The sequence below is a fragment of the Salvelinus alpinus genome, chromosome 32 (assembly GCF_045679555.1).
Source record: "Salvelinus alpinus chromosome 32, SLU_Salpinus.1, whole genome shotgun sequence".
NCBI classification, from domain to species: Eukaryota; Metazoa; Chordata; class Actinopteri; order Salmoniformes; family Salmonidae; genus Salvelinus; species Salvelinus alpinus.
The window spans coordinates 14,477,718-14,505,693 of NC_092117.1; the positions used below are offsets into that span (position 1 = coordinate 14,477,718).

General features: G+C 42.4%; 1 protein-coding gene across 1 annotated transcript in view; it reads left to right on the forward strand.

The window, feature by feature from the left end:
• The window catches only part of ttc27 (tetratricopeptide repeat domain 27), a 126,810-nt gene that overhangs the window by 52,220 nt on the left and 46,614 nt on the right, over positions 1-27,976 (forward strand). Inside the window, exon 9 of the mRNA XM_071379541.1 lies at positions 4,350-4,416. Coding sequence (XP_071235642.1) covers positions 4,350-4,416 — 67 coding nt within the window. The remainder of the gene's footprint in view (positions 1-4,349; positions 4,417-27,976) is intronic.

Consider the following 27,976-nt stretch of genomic DNA (forward strand, 5'->3'; position numbering starts at 1 on the left):
TGTTTTCCGAAGCCTCCATCTGATATGGTTGCTACAGAGTGATGTCCTTGCTCCTGGCGTTTTCTATGCTTTTCTCCCCCTCCTGAGAGGTGTCAAAATGAGGCGATGGTGAGGCCAGCAGACTCTCCTCCTCTGTCTGTCTCTTTCTTTGCTTAGGAGTGAGTCAGAGGGATTTCAGAGTTCAGGGAGTGCTCTCACTCTCCGCCTCTCCTCCAAGCTCACTGTGACAGATGCCAAGAGCATGAGCGGCACAGGAAGGGACAAAGAAGGGTATGGGTGGGGGGAGGTGGAGTGAGAGAAGGGTAAACCGGAGAAAGGGAAGAAGGGACAAGGAGGGGAAAGGGGGTAGGTAAAGTGAAGGGAGGAAGGGTAAGAAAATGAAATGAAGAGAGGGGACGAGATTATTGTAGAGTGAACACTGTGGTCCAACTTCATTAGCTCTCATTGTATATCTGTTGCGTGATAGGGGTGGCCCCTCCCCCCTGAGCATGGTGGGTGGTACACGTCCCCCCCTTCTGCTTTGTGTCCTCTTTTGGTACTCTGGTGCTTTGCCCCTCCTATCTGCTCCAGGGGTGAACCTCAGGGCTGTGTGCTGTATTAACCACACCTCTGCCTTGGGTTGGACAAAGGGGGAGTATCAGGTGTTACTCGTTACTCCTCTTCAGCACTTGGCCCTCATCAATGTTACAATTGTTTCTCCTCACAAATTCAATCTCTGTAAATTCCCTGTACGTCTCTAGAGACAGTCGTATCAAAGAGCACTACTTCCTTCTGCAGTTTGTCCCTTCATTTCCCTCCCTTCAATGGGCTAGGATCTAGAGGAGACTCCTGGCACATAGGAGCTCAATGACCCTATAGTGCAGAGTAAGTCTACATGTTGTGGGAACACAACCAACCCAGCTACATGTCATCCTCTGGGGCCACATTTTGATGTCGCTCTTTAATTGGGCATGTGTGAGAAGGCTGGTTAAAAAGTCTTCATCTCGCCTCGCGCCTGTTAAGTGACTAAATTGTAGGCGTGGAATAATTAGCCAACATAATTCCGCTGGGCTGCGATATAAATGGATTGACTGATCGTTGAAAATGGATTAACCGCTGGTCTCAGGAGGGGGATTGGTGTGGGTCATGTGAGGGGGTAGCACACCAGCTTCCCGCTTATCTGTAACGCAATAATAGACCCGAAAACCCCTGTCGCCATGGTTAATAATTACTTAAACTCCCTGGAATTCTGTGCCATGCAGTTTTGGGGTAAGAGAAACCATCCTTTGTGATTTGAATAGCTGACATGTTATCTTTTTGAGTTTTCCCCTTTAGTCTGCTGAATGTCCAAGGATGCTTCCCACAACTCCCTTTTCTCTGTGGTCCAGTGACCATGCAGAACTGCTGAGAGGTTTTCAAAGCAGTTTTTAACACTTCACCTACAGTACCTGCATAACACTCAATGTGTATCCTGCTACTCTTCAACCCTCCAAATGACCCTAACCACATCACTTTGTTGTCAAGAGGGATTTGTGTGCATGTTTAGGGTGTAGCCGTGGAAAGGAGAGGCGAATTAGCCACAAAACAATGGTGTGCGAAATTAGTCTTGGCTGGAGTGGGTCGAAATGTGGGTCGAAATGTGTCAAAGTCAATTCTGCACGGTAGCATTTAGGCTTGTTTGCAGCTGCGTGCGCACACACACTGACACATCCTCACACCCTCTTTAACGGCATCTGGTCAAACATCCCAGAGGGGAAAATAGCAGAGTGTAAAGGTGATTGTTTTAGTTGAGGAACCATTATAGCCAGATTGAATGTCTGGCCTGTAATCTTTGACTGGGTTCAATGTGGAATATCAATGTTTTGGTGAACAGGTCATCTTTTTCATGGGGTGAAAAAGCAAGAGAGAAAGTTGGTAAAATCATTGTAACCCTACTCCAATATATAAGCTTAATATAGCACACCGATGCCGTGTTTGTATCAAATTACTTTCCTCCCGATACTTTTTTGAGTTTTGTTGCCATTCCTCTGACTTGATAGGTTGCAAAGGATAAAAGGTCATATCTATGCACCAAGTCAAACGGCACAGATTCAATACTATTAACGTGTGCATTCATCACACACAGTTACACACACACCAGTGTATACACAAGCTCGCACTCACATACTTGACACTGTACTTGTGTAGAGTTTTGGGAGTCCACCACTTCCAGCCCTGTGCTCCTGCTCTCCCCTACCATTCCTAGGCGTAGTGTATCAGCGAGTTCACGCCGTTCGACTGAGCTTTGGGAATGTGACCCAGTCTGGATTATCCCTTCTCTTCCCTGGACTTGGGTTACTGCCATTCCTGGGGGCCTGGCAACTCCCAGTCACACCCCCTACAACCACCTGCCGGTAAAAAAAACGAAGGAACTAGATGTCAATGGCGCTGGCTGGTATTGGTTTCTCTACATACTGTATGACATTACACAGAATGACTGCACTAGCCTGGCCAAAACCCACTGTTGCCTTTCTCCATCCACCTCCTACCCATAATGGACCTGTGGACTACATGCCTGGTGCCAGAAAACAATTACGGATGATAATGCTGTCATCAAATCCGTGTTTGTAGATCCCCCGTTAGTCAGAATCTTTCCTGTTTGCAATTATTCAATGACTGTTCTAAAAGGTTTTAAGAAGAATGTCCGTTAAAGATCTGTCCTTCATAACTGGGGAGTAAATGTACCTTTTTTAATAAACAAACTCTAATCATAGAACTTGGCGCTGCACCATTACATTTTCAGAAATTGTAAGTGTAATCATAAAAGTTCAGTCAACCAAAGGACTAAATAGGTGAAATTGCTTGATTTCTTTGGTTAAATCGAATAATGTGGAAGAGGAAACCATAACAGCTGTTCAAAAGGAATGAAATATGTAAATATTTTTTGCTGGTTTGGTGTGGTACGTGATTTATCATGTCAAAAATTCCTCTAAGTGGCCGTATTCATTTAGTACTACTGAAGGGTTCCAAGAGAACCCTGCGAACTCTGTGGCTTTTCCACAGGTCACTCCACACACACACACACACACACACACAGAGAGAGATGGACAGCTCTCACCTGGCAGACTATGCTCAACTATGTTAAAGTGGGAAAATAATAAACACAATTTGTAAAGGACTGCTGGTTATTATTGAATCTAATTTTCCTGAAATCAAAGTCCTCTTTGGTCTGGAAAACAGACTCCCCTAACACCCCCAACTTGACTGCTCCCCTCCTGCCAAAACCTGCTCTGGTTTTGTAGCTGGCCACAGAAGTTTCCATTCAGGCTTTGGTTTTCTACCTTTTACGGGTGCATCTCAGTAGTCTAAAATGGCTGCTTGACAAGTGAAAACTAATTCTTGGTAGCCATTCTCCACATTGCTTTTATTTAGTGTTTTCAGATCAGTAAAATGAAGGAGAGTAAACCACTCTCTGGCCCTCTGCCTTGTCTAGGTCAGTGTGTTGTGCCCATGGGAGTATTGTCCACCTGCCTAATGCTGATTGGCCAGGCAGGCACATGGCTGCGGGATTGCAAAACCACTCTGAATTGTTAATCAAAAAGAACAAACACAATTTATTCTGACACCAATCGCCCCTCAGACGGTGCAGTGATGTGCATGTAACTGCCAAAATAAAGGAAACACCAACAGTGTCATAGTTGGGCGTTGGATCCCCATGAGCCGCCAAAACAGCTTCAATGCGCCTTGGCATAAATTCTTGTGTCTGGAACTTTATTGGAGGGATGCAACACTATTCTTCCACTAGTAATTCCCTCATTTGGTGTTTTGTTGATGGTGGTGGAAACCGCTGTATCAGGCGCCGCTCCAGAATCTCCCATCAGTTTTCAATTGGGTTGAGATCTGGTGACACACACACACACACACACACACATCCTTTAAACCCCCATGCTCCTTTGAGATCTCTTCTTCCAGCCATGGTAGCCAAAATAATTGGCAACTGGGCATTTTTATACATGACCCTAAGCATAATTGGGTGTTAATTGCTTAATTAACTCAGGAACCACACCTGTATGGAAGCACCTGCTTTCAATATACTTTGTATTCCTTTATTTTGGCAGTTACCTGTAGATGAATGGTCTCATAGACTCGACAATGAAAGCCCTTTCTATCATAGCACAGGCAATTCTGTCTAATGGCCAATGCACTGATGGGTCGTCAACGAAATGAACAATAGCACTTGACTGTTAATAAATCAATAGATAGGGAAACAAATCACGTTGGAGCATCAATGTACGGGAGAACACTGCAATCAATAGGGGGGAAGGCGGAGACGGGCTTGTATCCGATTTATAACTTCATGTTCATTAGTGTGTCATGTCTCTGTCTTGCAGCACTGATTTCCAGAAAAACAACCCAATCCATAAGCTGACTGAAGAAGAGCTCCTGGCCTTCACCTCAGTAAGTCCTGTCTCACCATGTTTAGTTCTAGCACTTCCTCTGAAATGTTGTGAATGTCCTCAACTAAGAAACCTTGCTCCCGGTCTTCTAAATGGGATATTTTAGCTTTGAGCGGTCCACCACTTAAACCACAGCAAACGTTTCATTTTAAGTCCCTTACGTATTTGGTTCCGAGTGAGGGGGGGGCGCGAGAGTCACAGAATTATCGGAATCTAAAATATGTTGGAGGCTAGTGAGAGGAGGAGCATGCAGGCTTGTCTGTTATTGTCACCTTCTCTCCCTCTCTAATACGGGAGTCATGTCCCCTCATCTCACTATTTACTCTTAATTCATCCCTCCCCACAGCGGCCACTAGCCCCTTCCCCACCCCTCAGCGCTCTGCACATTCCCTGACAATCTCCAGCATTCTCTATATACGGTTTGTGTTATGGCAGACTGATGCCAAACAACCGTGATACTTCCCTCAACATTTACACCTTCAATGCATTGTACCAGCTCCTTGTACACTACCTATGCTCTTACGTGTACTCTAGCTTTCTCTTTTGCTCCCCAAGCCTTGTCCTCTCCCCAAGCCTTGTCTTCTCCCCCAGCCTTGTCTTCTCCCCCAGCCCAGTGTCTGAGAGGTATGTAGCTGCAGGTGTGTACTGCTTTGGCTCTCTGCTCTCATCTGTGTTACACCGCAGGGAGTTGTAAAGGAGAGGAACACAAGGGGCCGTGCCTTGGCTGCTTTTGTTGTCATGGCAAGGTAATGTTCCCCCTTTTTTGTCCACTGGCAAAGCAAATCACAGAAGTGTGTGTGTGTGTTTTTCTGTTTGGAATCAAAGGATGTGGCAGGCATCAAGGCCTCAAGTTGCTGCTTCAATCATATCGTTTCCACATGGAACTCATCAGACCTGCATTCTCCCTCTTTCTCTGTCCATCTGTTCTTCCTGCACTTTTACAGCAAAATAAAGATGTATATTTTCCTTAGAGTAATGATGCCATCAAAACAAAGAAGAAATCGTAGCATTAAACAAGTTGCGTCAATGACCTTGATGCAACTAGGGTTTGATTTGCTTGTCGACCTGCACTGTGTCCTGAAGTAACATTTGTGATTAGTCTTGCTATGCCTTCACTCTTTCGGCATACCCATAGTGCACCGTACCAAAAAAAACAGCTCGAGACCAAAATATATTTACGGTAAATGGCAGGTCAACATTCAAGTTCCTTCATTGCGATGTCCTAACACCCACCTTGCTGCAATGTTGTCCACTACATTCCACTGAATTGCTTTTTTGGACCCATTGCAATGCAAAAGCAATGTCTGCAGTGTAGTAGTGTTGTATTCACTGTAAGTAATACAGTATTATCCATTTCATTATTTTGTTTAGCAGACTAAGGGCTTTTGTAAAGTACTACCTACCATCTCCCTATATTTGATGCCGTTCATAATTCACGACACTTCGTGAATTACCTTCTCAAATGTATATGAATTACCTTCTCAAATGTACAGTGAGGGAAAAAAGTATTTGATCCCCTGCTGATTTTGTTCGTTTGCCCACTGACTTTGAAATGATCAGTCTGTAATTTTAATGGTAGGTTTATTTGAACAGTGAGAGACAGAATATCAACAAAAAAATCCAGAAAAACGCATGTCAAAAATTTTATAAATTGATTTGCATTTTAATGAGGGAAATAAGTATTTGACCCCTCTGCAAAACATGACTTAGTACTTGGTGGCAAAACCCTTGTTGGCAATCACAGAGGTCAGATGTTTCTTGTAGTTGGCCACCAGGTTTGCACACATCTCAGGAGGGATTTTGTCCCACTCCTCTTTGCAGATCTTCTTCAAGTCATTAAGGTTTCGAGGCTGACGTTTGGCAACTCGAACCTTCAGCTCCCTCCACAGATTTTCTATGGGATTAAGGTCTGGAGACTGGCTAGGCCACTCCAGGACCTTAATGTGCTTTTTCTTGAGCCACTCCTTTGTTGCCTTGGCCGTGTGTTTTGGGTCATTGTCATGCTGGAATACCCATCCACGACCCATTTTCAATACCCTGGCTGAGGGAAGGAGGTTTTCACCCAAGATTTGACGGTACATGGCCCCGTCCATCGTCCCTTTGATGCGGTGAAGTTGTCCTGTCCCCTTAGCAGAAAAACACCCCCAAAGCATAATGTTTCCACCTCCATGTTTGACGGTGGGGATGGTTTCTTTGGGTCATAGGCAGCATTCCTCCTCCTCCAAACACGACAAGTTAAGTTGATGCCAAAGAACTCCATTTTGGTCTCGTCTGACCACAACACGTTCACCCAGTTGTCCTCTGAATCATTCAGATGTTCATTGGCAAACTTCAGACGGGCATGTATATGTGCTTTCTTGAGCAGGGGGACCTTGCGGGCGCTGCAGGATTTCAGTCCTTCACGGCGTAGTGTGTTACCAATTGTTTTCTTGGTGACTATGGTCCCAGCTGCCTTGATATCATTGACAAGATCCTCCTGTGTAGTTCTGGGCTGATTCCTCACCATTCTCATGATCATTGCAACTCCACGAGGTGAGATCTTGCATGGAGCCCTAGGCCAAGGGAGATTGACAGTTATTTTGTGTTTCTTCCATTTGCGAATAATCGCACCAACTGTTGTCACCTTCTCACCAAGCTGCTTGGCAATGGTCTTGTAGCCCATTCCAGCCTTGTGTAGATCTACAATCTTGTCCCTGACATCCTTGGAGAGCTCTTTGGTCTTGGCCATGGTGGAGAGTTTGGAATCTGATTGATTGATTGCTTCTGTGGACAGGTGTCTTTTATACAGGTAAGAAACTGAGATTAGGAGCACTCCCTTTAAGAGTGTGCTCCTAATCTCAGCTCGTTACCTGTATGAAAGACACCTGGGAGCCAGAAATCTTTCTGATTGAGAGGGGGTCAAATACTTATTTCCCTCATTAAAATGCAAATCAATTTATAACATTTTTGACATGAGTTTTTCTGGATATTTTTGTTGTTATTCTGTCTCTCACTGTTCAAATAAACCTACCATTAAAATTATAGACTGATAATTTCTTTGTCAGTGGGCAAACGTACAAAATCAGCAGGGGATCAAATACTTTTTTCCCTCACTGTATATGGATGTGATTTATACCTATGGCTATGTATCTGTTTCTAAATCTCGATCTCCTTTTTACCTCTGTCAATTGACATGTACTATTTATTACATGCAGTAAGTCTACATGCAGGAGCTTCATCCTCTATCCCTTTTCTTAACGCTCTGACTGTGCAGTGGAACTGAGACTGATATCATTTACCTCTATATTATGGGATCATTTGCTCTGCTATTGTTTGCGCTTGTCTTTGGTTTAATTTCCCCAGCTTTCCTTCATTTATTTCTATTATTCCCTTTCCCTTCACCACAGCAACAGAAAGGCGTTTGCACTCATTAGAAGTCCTCCATTGCCTATTATCTGGGGAAAAAAGCACTGCTAACTCGGACCTGATTGAAGCATGATATCTCTATATCCTTGGGATGGGGAGAAGGGGCCCCAGTCTCTGGAGTTTGGCACTGAGCCTCTGCACTGAGGAGAATGTCTTAAACAAACAGGGGTTGATGCCATCTCTCAGCTTTACGTCTTGGAAGTGAATGGTATTATTACTGGAGCGGCTGCCAGAAGATACCTTATCCAGACTGAGGATGCAGCATCCCACCCACCGTCTGAACCCGTAACCTCCCTCTACCACCACTCCACTCTGCAGCCCCAGGCTCAGGTGGATGCATGGTTGTCCCATTGTGATGGGAAGCGATACTAATCCTGAAATTATCCCAAGCACTGCAGAGAACAGGGATGGGTGCGGTTTCTCACAGCTGTGGTTTTCCATTGCTGTAACTCTGGATGTTTTGCAGTTTTGGCATATGTTTCAAAGTCAAGTCAAACTCCTTTTTTCAACACCCATAAGCTTGTTCTGAGATGTTCCCCCACTTCAGAGACGTCATGTTCAGTAATCAGATAGCCTAGTTGGCCGGCCGAGCGAGTAGCCTTTGGAAGAGCTCTGTGAGGGTAGGGTCTATTCAGGGCAAAAACTGCTCTGGGCGGAAGAAACGTGACGGACAGGAAATTAAAAGCAAAATAAATAAAATAAAACAATTCTATTGAAGCTGACCCAGACGCTGGCATCGCCTGGGGCCAAAATCTATTTTTTGCCGTTAAAGCTCAGTCTCTGGGGAAAAAATCACTTTCTGAGATCTGTGAATTTAAACATTTGCTTCCTATGAATGTGCGCTGGCACATCTCAGCATTTGTATACTGGGCGACTCTTCTAGCCAGGCAGGGTAGAAAGGCAAGTCAAGTTCGGGGATTGTGTGTGTCCCAAAGCTCTGGTGCTACCATCACTAGCATGTTTACATTGGCCTGGCAAATATTAGAGCCTTCTCACTTTTCTGTACATTTTCTTCCCATGTATAAACCAGGTAAAAAGTAGTCGATCGCCGACTCCCTCTCTATACCAGTGGATTTAAACCTGTGGTCCGCGGGGGTACTACATGTGGTCCATTTACATTTACATTTAAGTCATTTAGCAGACGCTCTTATCCAGAGCGACTTACAAATTGGTGCATTCACCTTATGATATCCAGTGGAACAACCACTTTACAATAGTGCATCTAACTCTTTTAAGGGGGGGGGGGGGGTTAGAAGGATTACTTTATCCTATCCTAGGTATTCCTTAAAGAGGTGGGGTTTCAGGTGTCTCCGGAAGGTGGTGATTGACTCCGCTGACCTGGCGTCGTGAGGGAGTTTGTTCCACCATTGGGGTGCCAGAGCAGCGAACAGTTTTGACTGGGCTGAGCGGGAACTGTACTTCCTCAGAGGTAGGGAGGCGAGCAGGCCAGAGGTGGATGAACGCAGTGCCCTTGTTTGGGTGTAGGGCCTGATCAGAGCCTGAAGGTATGGAGGTGCCGTTCCCCTCACAGCTCCGTAGGCAAGCACCATGGTCTTGTAGCGGATGCGAGCTTCAACTGGAAGCTTTAAATGTGTCCACACATTAAAAAAACAACAAAAAAAACATTTCTTTCCCTCCTCCAGACACAAGTTGAGTATACACTGTGTATAAAACATTAAGAACACCTAATTAATATTGTTGCCCCCCCCCCCCCCCCTCCAGAACAGGCTCAATTTGTCAGGGCATGGACAGTGTCGAAAGTGTTCCACGAGGATGCTGGCTAATGTTGACATTAATGCGCCTGGCACCTACTACCATACCCCGTTCAAAGGCACTTCAATATTTTGTCTTGCCCATTCACCCTCTGAATGTCACGCATACACAAACCATGTCTCTATCGTATAAAGGCTTTTGGAGTGCCAATTTATCTTACCATTTCTACCGATCTGCGTGCGTGCCAGTTAGGATTTTCATATGCACAATTTCGTTGAACAGTTTAATTTATTTTATAATAGTCTTCGTATCTCAAAATCATTTTCATGAGATTAATACAAATTCTATCAAAATCTAAATTCATATTATACATATCTAAAAGTAACCTATTGCCATGACAAACTACTGTATGTAAAAATAGCCTACATAAAGACTACAAATATAAACATTGCAGCCTGCAGGTAGAAAATATCCTGATACAAAATAAATTACATTGGCTAAGCATCACCTCTCTGCAAGGAACTTGAAACATTGTATCAACTTGGTCCAGCCTGAATTGCACTATCAAACTTGCAACATTGTATAATTATTCTGTACCCTCAGTTTCCCGCTCTGGACACACACAGCTGTTGGCTATTTGCTCAAGGCATAAAAAGTAATCGTGTAGGCCTATTTTGACGTTTTCACAGGATCCCTTTTACGTTGAGTGGTTATCGAGGGAGAGAGCTGGAAAGATTTTTGAAATAGTCTACATTGGTTAGCCTACAATTTAGGGTGTGGATTATTTTGCTCTTCGCCCGCGGTCACGTTGTACAGCGCCATGTATTCCTAACGGAAACCCTGAGGGTTTCGGTTTGAATTTTTCTTGGAATAGAAACACCATAATATTAATCAAATTAATTAAGCTACATTTCTTACAATCAATCCCATATACTATGTTCTTACAAAAAAAGTTACATTCTCTCATACAACCAATATTAAAAACAGTCAAATGCTTCTCAAAGATGCCCTTTGGTGGTCAAACTTGCACTAACTAGCATTACTGGCAACAATGGCTGACACTTAAATAACGTGCTAAAGAATTTTGCGGCAGCCCGCAAGCTGTGTTGCAGTACGACATGACTTTTATAGGAAGAACCACTGAATTGTCATTCTCAATGGATGTGAAAACAGACGTTTGCTTGCTGTTTGAGGTGAAGAAAAAATTACTGTGAGAAGCTACACAGCTCATTAGTGGTGGTGAGTTACGACAATCAGAAATGCTATCAGATCCCATATGGGCACATTTTATAAGCCTACGTTTGCGCGCAGGCCAGGTAGCCTAGGTCTACTTCTATGTTTAATCAGGTGCGTGTCCTTACTCAGCATTGACTGGAGCGCTACAAACAGAAGACAATTCATAAATTGACAACTTGTAAATGGAATGAAATACACAAACTTGTTTCTCACAAGTGTAGCCTAGGTTGTGCGCTCTGCAAACAACGTGTCCACTCTGACAATGAGAACTGTAAAAGACTGTAATAATAATATATTGGAAGCCTTAACAGAAATTACGGTAACCAGACTAACATTGTAGATTTGAAATTATGGGAAGTAACGGTTAATGTACCACCGCAGGGTGTGCCATCCCTGCGGCCTCTGCAATGGATCAGTCCACTCAGACAGGCGTGAATCAAGACGTGCCATAATATATATATATTTTTAAACTGCTCGACTAAGAAATTCTCGGACGACAAACAGCCTATCAACCAAACAATTGACCAGTCGACTAAATGGGGTCAGCACTTTTACATTCACTGATAAAATGGAGTCTTAATTTGACCGCTAAGATATTTTGTTAAATTCTGCACCTCCACGAATGGTGGTCATAACTTTAGTTGGTTATTTGGTAGTTCCCGGAACGGAAATGGGTTGGGAACCGCTCGCTGCTCTAGACCTTTTCAAGGGCATTTGACATTTCTATCCAAATGTTCAACTTGGCCATCACAAAGTCGATGCTTGATCATAAATTACCAGCAAGAGCAACATGTTATATGTCAAGTCCTGGGGATGAAGTTTCAAAGCATTGGATGAAAACTCCTATATACCATCAATGAATCCAGGAAAGTAGGTTTGGTGGTGATCCACAAGTGCCCAACATAGACCATCCACTAAACGGCCATTCTGGACAAAAATCAATGGCTTTCTGTCACTCGACAGATGACAGAGATGACTGCCACTTTACTGTCTCATGTTTAAATTCATGGAATGTACTATTTTATGGGGAGGAGGGAGTCCAAAAATAACCTACCCATTGGTGCATGACGGGAGGTGAGATTCATAATTCACCAGGGACACCGCTTTTTTCTCTTCTGTCAGATTACCTTTTGGGGGAGCGCTGGAGGAAACCGTAAACGATAGCGCAGCTGATCTAGCACTTCTGCTGAAATTAAACCCCAGAGACATTTTCACAGTGCTGGTCGTTAAGTGCTCAAAAGACCGTTTTTAAAATGGTCAATTTGTAGGGGTCAGAGTTAAAATGTTTGCCAGTAAATGGAACTACTCATAGTTCCTCATGCTATATGATGAGGAAGTATTCTTAAGCTATGTGTATAGCTGGTTGAGTGGGGGTGCATTATGCCTGAAGAGGCTGAAGTTTTCCATTGCAGGTGTGGACAAAGCTCTGTTGGTTTTGCAGAATTGTCTGTCTATCATGAATTCTGCTCTGTGTACTCATCCGTATGATTACAATGCCTAACATACATTTGAATTTAAAGGTAAGTGCTTAGGATCTGCCTGTGTTGATATTGAATCCCAGCAATTTTAAACATAAAAAGCTGCAAGTGAGCAATAAACTGCACTATCCTATTAAGAAAATAAGAGTAGCACTGTCAGTTGCCTTGAGTTTTTTTGCAGTGGTGGAGAAAGTACCAAATTGTCATACTTGAGTAAAAGTAAAGGTACCATAATAGAAAATGACTGAAGTGAGTCACCCAGTAAAATATTACTTGAGTGAAACTCTAAAAGTATTTGGTTTTAAATATACTTGAGTATCAAAAGTAAAAGTATAAATAATTTCAAATTCCTTATATTAAGCAAACCAGAAGGACACACTACAACATCATTTACAAACAAAGCATTTGTGTTTAGTGAGTCTGCCAGATCAGAGGCTGTAGATGACCAGGGATGTTCTCTTGATAAGTGTGTGAATTGAACCATTTTCCTGTCCTGCTAAGCATTCAATATGTAACGAGTACTTTTGGCTGTCAGGGAAAATGTATTGAATAAAAAGTACATTATTTTCTTTTGGAATGTAGTGAAGTAAAAGTAGTCAAATATAAATGAAGTATCGGTACCTCCAAAAATTAAATCATTTTTTCAAGTATTTTTACTTAAGTACTTTACACCACTGGTTATTGGTAATTGAGAAATGTTTTGCAAAATGAATTTCAGTGTGTAAAATAGTTAGTCATTATGAGGTCTGTAGTTATGCCCTTGGAGGTCCCTAGACCATTATTTGATACCTCCCATTGCAATATTACCCAAAAGGTAATGATCCAACAGACCTCAGCCTGAGCACCACTCCCACCACTAGGGTGTCTGCTCAGCTCCAAATTTGATCACAGACACGCCACATCCCCTCCTATCTGAGAATAGAAAACTGTGAAGGTGTCCTGGTCTGCTACACTGTGCTGGTAATATTTTCGATGTTCTAGTCCATAGCCCGGCTGGCTTCAACTGATCCCAACGTTGGCTCGGTGCACCTGGACAGCCTTAATGTTTTTCCTCTAGTGTCAGCACTTATTGTCTCTTTCTGGCGACAAGGGCTTGAACTACCACCCATGAGTGTGTTGTCAAGCTGAGCTGTTTGTCAGCGATTCATTTCTTATAATTGTTGAGGTTTGGGACTGGCTCTGTGGACCCATGTTTTATTTTCCAGAACTGTTTGAACAATGATGGCTGGCCATGTCATGAGGTCTTGAATTGGGTTTTTTCCCTGTTCCGGATCTCCTTACGCCCCCCACTAGGGCTGATCTCGCTAACAAAGGCAGGCCAAGGGCAGTGTTTCCAACGGGCTCAGTTTTGTGATGCTTACATGAAATGTGAAACAGATGGATGTAGAAATAGACACGGTTTTATAGAATACAATGAACATATGGGCCAATTTGAGTATACTCTAAGGTCTACATAAACATAGTGTGTGTATATAGGTCATATTACAGCCTCCATAGGTGTTGATCAGTGACTGGTGGTTCTGGAGACCAGTCAACAAAGGACTCCGATATCAATTTCAGCCCAGCCTCAGAGGTCCTGTTGGGACACAGTGATATCCTTTTCAAATGATATGGTTGGAGCAAAATGGGTTTGTAGCAAAATCCATCATGCACTGATCATCCCTGACCTAGCCTCCGAGAAATAGACATGTTCTCCTAAATAAACTGTTGTCAGTAGTAACATTGTCTTTTCGGTGGAAGTCTTTCTTTTTTTCTGCTGAAGGAAATATTTGATCTGTCTCTCACGCCATCCTCCCACCCTTGGCCAGATGCGAGTCGATTGGGGAGGGTAGAGCAAAGTAGGAGAGAGAGGTGGAAGCACTAATTGATAGGTGGGAAAGTGAGTCAGGCGGTTGCGTCCGCCCTCTCGGGCTGAAGACATCTGTATTTGTTACACAGCCCTACAGTGACTTCTTTTGAAATGTTGAAAGCGTGAAGAGCCTGTGTCTATGGAGAAGTAATTACTTGTGCTAAAAGCCTAAAGCTGCATTTGTAAACCGCCTCAATAGGCCACAGCCATTGATTTTTGTTTTTGGTAAATGAAATGTCGAGGCCATGGTGATAATTAACATTTAATTGCTATTGGATTGTAAACATTTTTTCTAAAGTTTAATGACAGCCAAAGGCAGCATTTCAGCATGCCATGGCATTTCAAATGGTGAACTGTTTTTGGAACTGTCTTCAAGTTGTAAATGGAGGGAACACTCAGTAAGTGCTAAATGATTGCTCACACCTTTGTCACGCATAATGCCTATGGTACTTGGAAGAGCATGCTGGTTGGGTGGGTGGGTGTGCAGGTGGTAGGGGTTTATAATATATGTAATGTAACTGCGGGACTACAGTTCTGGTCAGTGACGAATGTGGTCGATAATGGTTATCTGGAGATCAGTGGATGTAACGTGATCTTTGTTTGTCGGGTTAGGAGTTGACTATGGAAGTGTTGAGGGACCAGAGATGATTTGAGGGAAAACACCTAACTTAGTATTTTTTCCCTCCCATTGGAGCATCCCTTCCTGACTGTGTGACTGACTTGATGGGCCACCCCACTGTCCAGACGATGAGAACGGATCTGTTTTATGCACTTGAGCATTTACAAACCAAATGATTGTTCCATTATGAGGGAACAATACAAGCTTGTTAGAAACTACACATGCTGTTGGGAAATTATGCTCTAGAAAGAAACCAAAGCTTGTCCTCCAGACATCAGAAGCAAATTAACAGCAAAACCAAAACAGTTGGTGCACCTCAAATGCCCTGAACTTTTTTTCTGTAGACGGTTATGATAACCTCTGTTTAAATGCTTTTAACTTTTGTTTACATGGAGTTAAACCAGGACAACTGCCATACTTTGATTTTATATACGCTCCTCTTGAATTTTTTTGGGGGAGAATGTGGCTGTCTAAAATATGTTCATTTTATGCAGTGAAATTAACAAAGAGCTGTGTCGATTTTATTTATTTGTATTTTTTTGGGGGGGGGGGGGGGGGGCATTGTTACATGATTCATTGGTAAAATGGTATTTTATTTGTGTTAAGTTCTCTCACCGTTAGCTTGGTGTTGATGTCCATCCAGCCTTTAGTTCATCTGAAACATTGGGCTGGCACCAGTAATCTCATTGTTGCTGGAATCCTCAGAGCGTCTGCTGGCTGTGTGAGCAGGCATCTTCCCAGCCTACATATGGATCCAGGAATCTGCAGGCTGGTTAGATGGTTGTCACATGTCTGGCCCTCACCATCGGCACTCTACTTATGTTAGCTTCCTGATGGTTGTCTGTTATCACCAAGCTATGGTTCATATGTCTGTGTTTGTGACCGGTAAACTAATCTTTAACAGGGTACAGTAACCAGAGTGCCAAGACTACCATAATTACATTTTACCCAGATTGTGGTTATCAAATTCTTAATTGCTTGTTCACAAAAATAAACATGTATGACATATCTACTGAACTAAAATATAAATGCAACATGCAACAATTTCAAAGATTTGACTGAATTACAGTTCATATTAGGAAATCATTCAATTGAAATAAATTCATTAGGCCCTAATCTATGGATTTCACATGACTGGGAATACAGATATGCATCTGTTGGTAACAGATACCTTTAAAAAAAAGTTAGGGGCGTGGATCAGAAAACCAGTCAGCATCTGGTTTCACAACCATTTGCCTCATGCAGCGCGACATCTCCTTTGCATAGAGTTGATCAGGCTGTTGATTGTGGCCTGTGGAATGTTGTCCCACTTCTCTTCAATGGCTGTGTGAAGTTGCTGGATATTAGCGGGAACTGAAATACGCTGTTGTACACTTAGATCCAGAGAATCCCAAACATGCTCAATTGGTGACATGTCTGCTGAGTATGCAGGCCACGGAAGAACTGGAACATTTTCAGCTTCCAGGAATTGTGTACAGATCCTTGCGACATGAGACCGAAACGTGCTGAAACATGAGGGGACGGCTGGCGGTGGGTGAATGGCACGACAATGGACCTCAGGATCTCGTCACGGTATCTCTGTTCATTCAAATTGCCATTAATAAAATGCAATTGTGTTCGTTGTCCGTAGCTTATGCCTGCCCATACCATAACCCCACCGCCACCATGGTGGAGTCTGTTCATACCGTTGACATCAGCAAACCACTCGCCCACACAACGCTATACTATCTGCCTGGTACAGTTGAAACCGGGATTCATCCGTAAAGAGCACACTTCTCCAGCGTGCCAGTGGCCATCGAAGGTGAGCATTTTCCCACTGAAGTCTGTTCCGATGCTGAACTGCAGTCAGGTCAAGACCCTACTTAAGACGAAGAGCACGCAGATGTGCTTTTGAGACAGTTTCTGACAGTTTGTGCAGAATTTGTCATTTGTGCATGTAGTCTGCGGTTGTAAGGACGGTTGGACATACTGCCAAATTCTCTAAAATGATTTGAGGCGGCTTATGGTAGAGAAGTGAACATTAAATTATCTGGTTCTGGTGGACATTACTGCAGTCAGCATGCCAATTGCATGCTCCCTGAACACTTGAAATATCTGTGGCGTTGTGACACAACTGCGCATTTTAGAGGTCTTTTATTGTCCCCAGCACAAGGTACATCTGTGTAATGATTGATCATGCTGTTTAATCAGCTTCTTAATATGCCACACCTGTCAGGAGGGTGGATTATTTTGGTAAAGGAGAAATGCTCACTAAAAGGGATTTAGACACATTTGTTCCCAAATTGAGAGAAATAAGCTTTTTGTGCATATAGAACATTTCTGGGATGTTTTAGTTCAGCTCATGAAACATGGGACCAACACTTTACATGTTGCATTTATATTTTTCTTCTGTATACATTGTGATATTGCAGACAGCTCAGTTAATACACCTCTCTATATTGAAGTATAGTTTACCTGAGGCTGAATGTGACTAGTCTGGACACGCAAGTCAGACGCTCACCTCTGTCACGGACCACTGATGTCTTTGCTCTGGCTCACGATCCAGGAATGAGCCGAAGAAATGTCTGCAATTTCAAGGGCCGGCTTAGGCTTCACTCTGGGGGAAAATCTCGGAAATCTATTTGGAAAGCCCAAGTCAGTCATAGAGAAACCAAGAACGGCCACAGAGGTTAATTTATTGCCTTGGAGTTGGTGGCTGTTCCACTGTAAATCTCCCCCGTCCGCTCCAGGCTGATGTCTTAACCAGAGCTGGCTTTTCATGTATATTCTGAAATGTATTTTATAGTTTTAAGTGGTTTTCAAAGTTTATTAGCAGATTAAGTTGTTGGTCTATGAAGCAAGTATATTTGCACATTAAATTTCTCAAACTTTGGTACTGTTTTCATCAAGAATTTGCATTGGGCTACTCAGTCTCGATATGCAGTAAATACAGTTAAGATGTAACTCGGTAGTCAACTGTTTTTCCTCTGACACTTTTGTCAAATCTGAACACTTTGATATGGCCACAAGATGTATCCGGGAGGTTACATTTCCTCTTCTTGCATGTCGCATTGATTCTGATCACCATACCCAGCACCTCAAATTATTCCTCCTCCCTCATCGCCGGCAAATAACTTAAGCAGAACAAAGCATGTCCCCCTTGGTTTGAGCCAGGCCGTCGTGAGGGTTGTGAGGCAATTGGAGTGCGACGGCTGCCTTGTCTCTCCGAATTAGAAACTCCAATTGTGTGGCGGTAGGCTGCTGCCCAACCCCAAACTTCCAGACTGAGACAGATACGTCCTCCAGTCAGCACAGCACTGAGGCCATCTCCACCTCTCTGATTTGTCCTCCATTAAACCTGCCCTACAAGTGCCCCACTCAACACACCCTTTTCTGTAAACTCATTGAACATAAATCAAAAATGGAAAGCTTTTATTGCTGCTGTCACTTCTAGGCACAGTTTTCTGGCACATTCATGGGACCACCAAATGTTTAGACAAATCAGAGACCTGCAATTTTAGCCTGACATTGTTGCTAGCCAGTGTCTTGTGATTGTGGAGATTCCAAGATTGCAGGCCTTTAAGCTGAGGTTTGAGCCAAATGTTTGTTAGGTCAAGCTTCACAAAATAGGATCGAGGGGATTTAAGCTATTTTTGTAGTTGGGTTCAAGACTGTCCGGATTAGATTGTCATGCCAGGGTATAATCATAGACTTTAATAGAGATGATCTGTTATTACACACATCTTTTATATTTTTCCTCATAGAACCACCTCTTTCCAGAACCTTTTTACAGTTTGCAGAATAGTAAGATTACCTGCCCCCTCTGAAATGATCTGCTGTTATTTACTTATTTAGGGTAGGGCTGAATATTTTACAAATGTTCCACCCCTGAGAATAAATCACTTTTCTCCCAGGTAACCCGAAAGTGTCATTCTAAATATGTCTGGATTTGATCGGCATGAAAATTCAAGTCTGATGCTACCTGAGCCTGATGAGCTGTACATTACAGACATTTTATGAGCCCAAGCCTAGAGAAGCCGAAATGATAGTGCCGTCATCCAATACATAGCCTAAATAAAGGTAAAATATATAAGCTACCGCACATTACGCACGACAGGAAACATACAAGCCCATAGATGGGTATCAAGCCTCAGTAGGCTCGCGATACATGGCCCCATCCATCCTCCCCTCAATACGGTGCAGTCGTCCTGTTCCCTTTGCCGAAAAGCATCCCCAAAGAATGATGTTTCCACCTCCATGCTTCACGGTTGGGTTGGTATTCTTGGGGTTGTACTCATCCTTCTTCTTCCTCCAAACACGGCGAGTGGAGTTTAGACCAAAAAGCTCTATTTTTGTCTCATCAGACCACATGACCTCCTCCCATTCCTCCTCTGGATCATCCAGATGATCATTGGCAAACTTCAGACGGGCCTGGACATGCGCTGGCTTGAGCAGGGGGACCTTGCGTGCGCTGCAGGATTTTAATCCATGACGGCGTAGTGTGTTACTAATGGTTTTCTTTGAGACTGTGGTCCCAGCTCTCTTCAGGTCATTGACCAGGTCCTGCCGTGTAGTTCTGGGCTGATCCCTCACCTTCCTCATGATCATTGATGCCCCACGAGGTGAGATCTTGCATGGAGCCCCAGACCGAGGGTGATTGACCTTCATCTTGAACTTATTCCATTTTCTAATAATTTCGCCAACAGTTGTTGCCTTATCACCAAGCTGCTTGCCTATTGTCATGTAGCCCATCCCAGCCTTGTGCAGGTCTACAATTGTACCCCTGATGTCCTTACACAGCTCTCTGGTCTTGGCCATTGTGGAGAGGTTGGAGTCTGTTTGAGTGTGTGGACAGGTGTCTTTTATACAGGTAACGAGTTCAAACAGGTGCAGTTAATACAGGTAATGAGTGGAGAACAGGAGGGCTTCTGAAAGAAAAACTAACAGGTCTGTGAGAGCCGGAATTCTTACTGGTTGGTAGGTGATCAAATACTTATGTCATGCAATAAAATGCTAATTAATTACTTAAAAACCATACAATGTGATTTTCTGGATTTTTGTTTTAGATTCCGTCTCTCACAGTTGAAGTGTACCTATAATAAAAATTAGACCTCTACATGCTTTGTAAGTAGGAAACACTGCCGATTTTGCAGGTTATCAAATACTTGTTCTCCCCACTGTGTGTGTATATATGTGTATATATATATATGTATATATATATCTTGAACTGAATTATCTATTTTGGATGCAGTTTGAATGGAATTGATGGAGTGAGAGCGACAGTGTCCTCAAGTATGCACTGATTTAAAGCAATGATATTCGAGGGATAGCTGTTTTTTTAAACTCTGCAGCTGCAAATATATACAGTTCCAGTCAAAGTTTGGACACCTACTCCATTAAAGGGTTTTTCTTTATTTTTACTATTTTCTACATTGTAGAATAATTAGTGAAGACATCAAAACTATGAAATAACACACATGGAATGATGTAGAAATCAAAAAGTGTTCAACAAATCAAAATATTTTAGGTTCTTCAAAGTAGCCACCCTTTGCCTTGATGACAGCTTTGCACACTCTTGGCATTCTCTCAACCAGCTTCATGAGGTAATCACCTGGAATGGTTTTCAATTAACAGGTGTGCCTTGTTAAAAGTTAATTTGTGGAATTTCTTTCCTTCTTAATGCGTTTGAGCCAATCAGTTGTGTTGTGACAAGGTATGGGTGGTATACAGAAGATAGCCCTCTTTGGAAAAAGACCATGTCAATATTATGGCAAGAACAGTTCAAATAAGCAAAGAGAAACGACAGTCCATCTTTACTTTAATACGTGAAGGTCAATCAATCTGGAACGTTTCAAGAACTTTGAATGTTTCTTCAAGTGCAATCACAAAAACCATCAAGCGCTATGATGAAACTGGCTCTCATGAGGACTGCCACAGGAAAGGAAGTTGCAAAGTTACCTCTGCTATAGAGGATAAATTCATTAGTTAACTGCACCTCAGATTGCAGCCCAAATAAATGCTTCACAGAATTCAAGTAACAGACATCTCAACATCAACTGTCCAGAGGAGACTGCGTGAATTAGGCCTTCATGGTCGAATTGCTACAAAGAAACCACTACTAAAGGACACCAATAAGAATATACTTGCTTGGGCCAAGTAACACAAGCAATGGACATTAGACTGGTGGAAATCTGTCCTTTTTGGTCTGATGAGTCCAAATTTGTGATATTAGGTTCCAACCACTGTGTCTTTGTGAGACGCAGAATAGGTGAACGGATGATCTCCACGTGTGGTTCCCACCGTGAAGCATGGAGGTGTGATGGTGTGGGTTGCTTTGCTGGTGACACTGTCGGTTATTTATTTAGATTTCAAGGCATTCTTAACCAGGATGGCTACCACAGCATTCTGCAGCGATACGGCATCCCATCTGGTTTGTGCTTAGTGGGACTCATTTGTTTTTCAACAGGACAATGACCCAAAACACACCTCCAGGCTGTGTAAGGGCTATGTGACCATAACGGAGAGTGAAAGGGTGCTGCATCAGATGACCTGGCCTCAACCAAATTGAGATGGTTTGGGATGAGTTGGTCCGCAGGGTGAAGGAAAAGCAGCTAACTAGTGCTCTTCATATGTGGGAACTCCTTCAAGACTGTCGGAAAAGCATTCTTCATGAAGCTGGTTGAGAGAGTGCCGTTTTGAAGAAACTAAAAGCTAAAATAAATATATTTAACATTTTTGGTTACTACATGATTCCATGTGTGTTATTTCATTAGTGTTGATGTCTTCACTATTATTCTACAATGTAGAAATTAGTAAAAATACAATAAAACTTGAATGAGCAGGTGTCATCTTTTGATTGGTACTGTATATTTTTTTCTTTACAATTAAAGGTGACCCCTGTAAGCCAGATGGCGGTGTTTAAATTAGATGCACATTCACTCCTTATTAGCCTACTGTAGCATAGTCTATGCTGCAGCAAAAGTATGCGTACCTGTCACAAGAAAAAAGTTAACATGATACGATGGTACATGCATTGTGGACTGCTCTCCATAGATGCGCTGTCTGTCCCCATCCCAAGCGTTGATTGATCATGCCGAGAGAAGGCCGTGGCGAAACCAGATTTTAAACATCTCATAATTCAACAGTTCCATTTCACATCATGCTGTTCATAGAAATGTATTGTAATTTACCAGTTTCTCGCTGTTATTTTTCCCGCGATAAGGGAGTGGGTTTTGGCGGTAAATCTTGCTGTTCAACCCTACTTGTATGGTCAATTGTTTTTTCCTTTAAAAAAAAAAAAATACAGAGCAACAGCAGTCCTTTCCCAATGTTCTCATGAAGTCACTGATGTATTGCAGCTTTATTTATTTGCCGATTTATATAAAGGATTATTAAAGTTGTAATGTAAGAAAAGCGAGAGCCGGAGAGACTGCTACGCTTTGCGGAATGCATGGGTTGTTGCTCTTGCTGCTGCTAGTGAAATTTGCTGATAGACGCGATGGCTATGAGTTAATGTAAATGTAATGGATTTGATTAATTCAGGGTAGCTCTGACATATGCCCGCTGCTCTGTGTTAGTACAACTGTTCTACTGTATGTCTGACCATTTAAGAGAGTGCTCGTCATTTCACATGGCTGACTTGTGGTGAGCATGCTGGCCCTGAATTACCCAAAAGTGCCGTGCATCACCAAGATGGATGGGTGCTCCTCATTGCTGATGGAAGAAGTGAGTTCTCCTCCCTTACAATGTAAAGTGCTTTGAGGTCCAGTGAAAGAGCTATCTATATATGCCATCCATCATTATTATTTTCATTATAGATTAGAAAGCATCTTGGTTACAGTATGTTTGAGACTGCTGAACAGCGTCAGGGATAGGATTGAGAAATTTCCCATGCTCATGTCTGGCTGTTCCCTAGACTTCTGAGTGTCAAAAGAGTTGGCATTAATGCTAGACTATTATTTCATAAGTCTTCAGGGCCAACACAAGTAGATGATTTTAGGGGAACATTCGGAATTCCCAGTCAATAGCCAAGAACTGAACTTTGCCTTTGATGTTTGTCTATACTCACAGCGGGTCAAGTTCACCAAGTTGGACGGGCTTTGAAGGTAAACATGAATGGGCTGTAGTTGGAGACTTGGAGCTATCTATATTTTTGGAGATGTAGCTATCTGGATTACTACTTTGTGTAACCTTTTTTAAATCTTACTAAATCCTTAAAAACAAATTAGTTGTGAGTAAGCTAACTCTGAATGCTCGTCCATTTCCACAGTGTAGACGGTAATATAATTGCTTGGTCACCTCGCCAAATATTCATTTTGGTTGAGCGTGTCACCTGTTTGATCTATTCTAAATATTTTCTAAACATTGAATACAAATTACAGCAGACATGAGAAGTAAATCAGATAAAGTTATGCTGCTAGTCTAAAACAGTGCTCTTTGCCAGTCGAAAGCAGTACTTAAAAATGTTTGAGATCTGTCTTGCAGCATGTGGAGGGGCATTTCCGCCAGGTGCACCGGTGACCATGGTCTGCTCATTTAAGAAGGGACACTCATTACTAATTTGGGGCAAAGAGTTTCTGCTCTAGTCCAGATCTTTTACGGTATTCTATATGTGCATGTCTGCATCGTATAGGTTGAGTGAATGTATCTAAACTCCCTTATTGTAGAATAGTTCACTTTGCTAAGTTTATAAAGTGCTTTCTATTAAGTGTTTCCTTTCACCTGGTCTCTGCCAGTGACTGGAGGGTATAAATGCTCTGGTGTAGAGCATCATGGGTGTCCAAAACTGCCGACTGTCTCTGCAGGAGTTAGTAAGGGTTCTGAGCCCTAGGGGCTAGTCAGGCTGATCTTCAGTCTTTATATTTCACATGTCTAGTCTATCATTTGCATTACTTTACTTTGAGCCTTGTCCAGCATCTTGTTGGATGAGTTTGACATTTTGTAAATACCTGCACCTACTCCAAGAGCCTGAAAACATAAACCATGCACTGGATCTTCTGCTTCCTGCATCGCTCACCAATGCCAGACAGCTCGATCCATCCGTGGCAAGTAGGAGGGCCTACCATCTACCCTTACATGTTGTTTTTATAGTGTCATTGCTCTCTGTTTGCTATTGGAGGCCATTGACATTACCCTATTAAAATGGTCCAAGATCTTTTCAACCATTTCTCAAAACGACTGCCTTCTTCCCCTAGACTGCATTACTGTCACACACCTATAAACCAGGGTCTGTTTGCGTCACCTACCTTACTGCTGCTGGGAGGCAAATGCAGTACCATGCATCCAGCTGCGGCGTTAGCACGCCGTCTGAAAAGGCTTTAATTAAGGTAATAACGCGACGCAGGCTGCTGAGCAAGTCCCCTCGGTTTAATGCTTTGGGTTCCTCTGCAGACTCCCCAATGGGCCTGGGTCTCTGGCCAGCTGCTCCACCATGATTGTCATCTTTTGGAGTTCGCAGACAGGTGATGTAGTGTGAGGCGGTTGTCCAAGCAAGCTCAGCCAATAATACGGATGGATCTTCATGCCAGCAGCATACCACCCTGCATACCACTGCTGGCTTGCTTCTGAAGCTAAGCAGGGTTGGTCCTGGTCAGTCCCTGGATGGGAGACCAGGTGCTGCTGGAAGTGGTGTTGGAGGGCCAGTAGGAGGCACTCTTTCCTCTGGTCTAAACAAAGATCCCAATGCCCCAGGGCAGTGATTGGGGACACTGCTCTGTGTAGGGTGCCGTCTTTCGGATGGGACGTTAAACGGGTGTCCTGACTCTCTGAGGTCATTAAAGATCCCATGGCACTTATCGTAAGAGTAGGGGTGTTAACCCCGGTGTCCTGGCTAAATTCCCAATCTGGCCCTCAACCATCACGGTCACCTAATAATCCCCAGTTTACAATTGGCTCATTCATCCCCCTCCTCTCCCCTGTAACTATTCCCCAGGTCGTTGCTGCAAATGAGAACGTGTTCTCAGTCAACTTACCTGGTAAAATAACGGTAAAATAAAAAATAAAATTTGAAACTGCACTGCCTTACCCTATAAATCCGTTTGCCATTACTCTTTAACTCAGGACCAATACACACACACACCTACACACCTGTATCTTTTGGTCAGTTGATTTGATGTACTATTTCGCATTTGTTGTTTGTGATGATATTCTAGAATGTTAATGAAGATTGATATTCATGTTTTTTTCAGGCTATTCCTGGACAACACTGACATGCGATTCATAGCCCATGTTGAGAAGACACTCCAAAGCCCATTGCTTGTTTGTGATGGGTTTAATAAAACATTCTGCATCCTCATCATTTGCTTTTAATTATCCAATGATTTATGGTTACTACCTTCTAGCGGAAGGACTGCATAACGATGACTATTCTCTGTTGTGCTAATGTCCCATTTGAATGCCATTGTGACTTGTTTACCATTTACAAATGCATTTTGGATCGTGATTACTGTTGTTCACCTTGTACACAACCTAGTTCATGGTGCTTTATTCCTGCATATTTATTTTTTGCTGCAACTTTATGATATAAATCAAATGCAGGCCCATTGCCCAACAAACATACTATTCAGAATAGTCTATTCTTTAAAATGACCCAGGTAAAACATTTTTATAGGCATAGCATTATTAGCATTTCAGGCAGTTAATCAGTTTTATAAACACTTTGTAGTTTCACAGGTGTTTCAGATACTGTCACCAAGATGTCATCTTGGTTGAAAAAATGAGTTGTTTGATCATGTGTGATAAGGTCATTGAGGCTTTATTACACTAGTGAAGCAGTGTTGGTGAGGCATATTGGCTGACCTCTCTCTCCCCCCTCCATATTACTGTACTGCTGACTGATGAGCTTAGATGATAGAGATCTCGCAAATATGGGAAGGTGGAAAAAGACTTCTTAGTGGCCACATTTCACCAGGCTAGCGCCATGATCCCAGTCACATAGCCGTGTCAATGCAGGTCACCTCCGTACTGGAGACCTCATGACCTTAGGTCTCGGTATTAGTCTTAAAGGGGCAGTGCAGTAAAAATATTGATTTGCTTGTTTTTGTTTTTTTCACACTACGGTCAAAATAACACTGAAATTGTGAAAATTCTGATAATGCTCTTTTAGTGTAAGAGCTCTCCTATCTGCCAATCAGATAGGATCAGACTGAGCATTTTAATAACAAAAGCAGGCTCTGGGAAATAAATGATCAAAAATATATATTTTTATTTTCATGAATTACACAGTGATGTATTAGACACAGTGACGACATCAAAAATACTGCATGGGGGCTATAAAGCCTTATCTGAGATGAGACAACTTTTCAATGGCGATTTAAGCTTGTATATCTGATCTTGGCTTGAACAAAAGGAAAGGCGAAAAAAACATTCTCTCCTGTCCATTGGCTTAGCTAGCTTGGTCCCTTCTAATTTTCTCAGCCTTTGTCAACCAACATAGTCAATGTTAGGGCTTCCTGGGTCACTTAAATTATATATGATTGAGTTATTTGATTATTGTTTGGCAATGTATTAAACTTACATACTTGGACTTTGTAATATTGCAGCTTGTACTGTACCAAAGAATACAACCCTGCATGTCTGTGATCTTAATCTCTATGGCAGCTTTGACACTGTTAGAAGCTTTAAAAAGGGCCAGTCGTATCCATTTCCTGTCTTGGTTTTAAGGGTGTTGTGTATAATATTTATGATGTTTTTGTCATGATCCCATTCCATATTAGTAATTCTGCAATGGTAGTGCTTCTTTTTGAGTTTGCCAGATATTTTGGGGGGCAACTGTTCTTTAGAGCCACACACACCCTCAGGTCAGTGTCAAAAGTGTTTTCCTGATGTCAGCAAACTAAGCCTGGGCGACATGGCCTAAAACTCATATCTCAAGTTATTTTTAACATATCGGCAATTCTCGATTTTTATGAACGTTTTCTCTAAGCTTTGTTGTACAATTTTAAAGGTAAAATCCACTGCATTTAAAACAGTCACCAATAGTCTAATGAACTGAGTTTGTGAAATGTTACCTAGGCTGAATATATGCCTTCCACAACCATAATCAAAATAGTTGTACCTGCTCCTTTTTTATATATATTTTTTGCATTCACTGAAATGGCTTTCAGGTCTGTCTATAAAAATGCAATTCTTTGTAACGCATGTAACCAGAGCCATGCATAATGCACATTCACTAATAATGCAGCAGGCATTATATTAATTTAACACGGGTCTTATAAACAATCTCTCAAGCAGAAGCCTACGTGCTAGTGAGTAGCCAGCTAATATTTATATTTCAAGTTTATCTAGGTATAATTTCACAAGCTCTGAATTCAGCTAACAAGGCAAAACAAATAATTATAAACACAACCTGTTCTCCGTTTCCAACTGTTTGAACAGAATTCTAGCCTGTCCACTTTGTTCAGATGTTTAAATCAAGTGGCATACCTTATTTCTCAGAATGAGAACGAGTTGCCAATTCCTTATATAATAGTTTTATGCTTATTGCACATTTATAAAAAGACTAAACGGCTAGTATAACAATCTTTATTTGACCAAAATGCTGCTAGAAATATATGGTACCGTAATGCGTGACAAACTGAGCATTCATTTTCCAGAATTAATGTTTATTGGTACATCCGTTTTAGTAGTGTCTGCTCTGCTCGAAATTTGAGTTGAAACATGAACAAGGTTTGAAAAGTTAACTTCTCTATTACACTAAAATGTCTCCATCTGTTTCGGTGTCTGATTCTGTTGGACCAAACCTCAAATGCAAATAGCGAGTTGAAACCGTTTGTCAGAGAGGAAGAAGTGATCTCTCATCTGTTGTGAGTGGTAGGGGGAGGGGCTTGGGAGAAAGAGGCAAAAGTGAGAGGTTTCACTTTCACCAAAATCTGTCCAAAATAAGCTCAATGTGTTTCTATGCGCTTATTTTAAACCTTGTCACCTGCCTTCCCGCCTCTGGGATAACCACTCCCATTGTTACATGCTGACTAGACCAGGCGTCCGCCATTTCGCAGTCTAGTCAGCATTTGGCGAACCACACCAGACGTGATCAGGACACACAGGTTGAAATATCAAAATGAACTGCTGTTGCTAGCTAATTTGTCATGGGATTTAAACATTGAGTTGTTATTTTACCTGAAATGCACAAGGTCCTCTACTCTGACAATTAATCCACACATAAGGGTAAACCGAGTTTGTTTCCAGTAATTTTTCCTTCAGTCTTCTTCTTTGGACTTCATATGGCGGTTGGCAACCAACTTTAAGGTTGGTTACCACCACCAACTGGACTGGAGTGTGGACT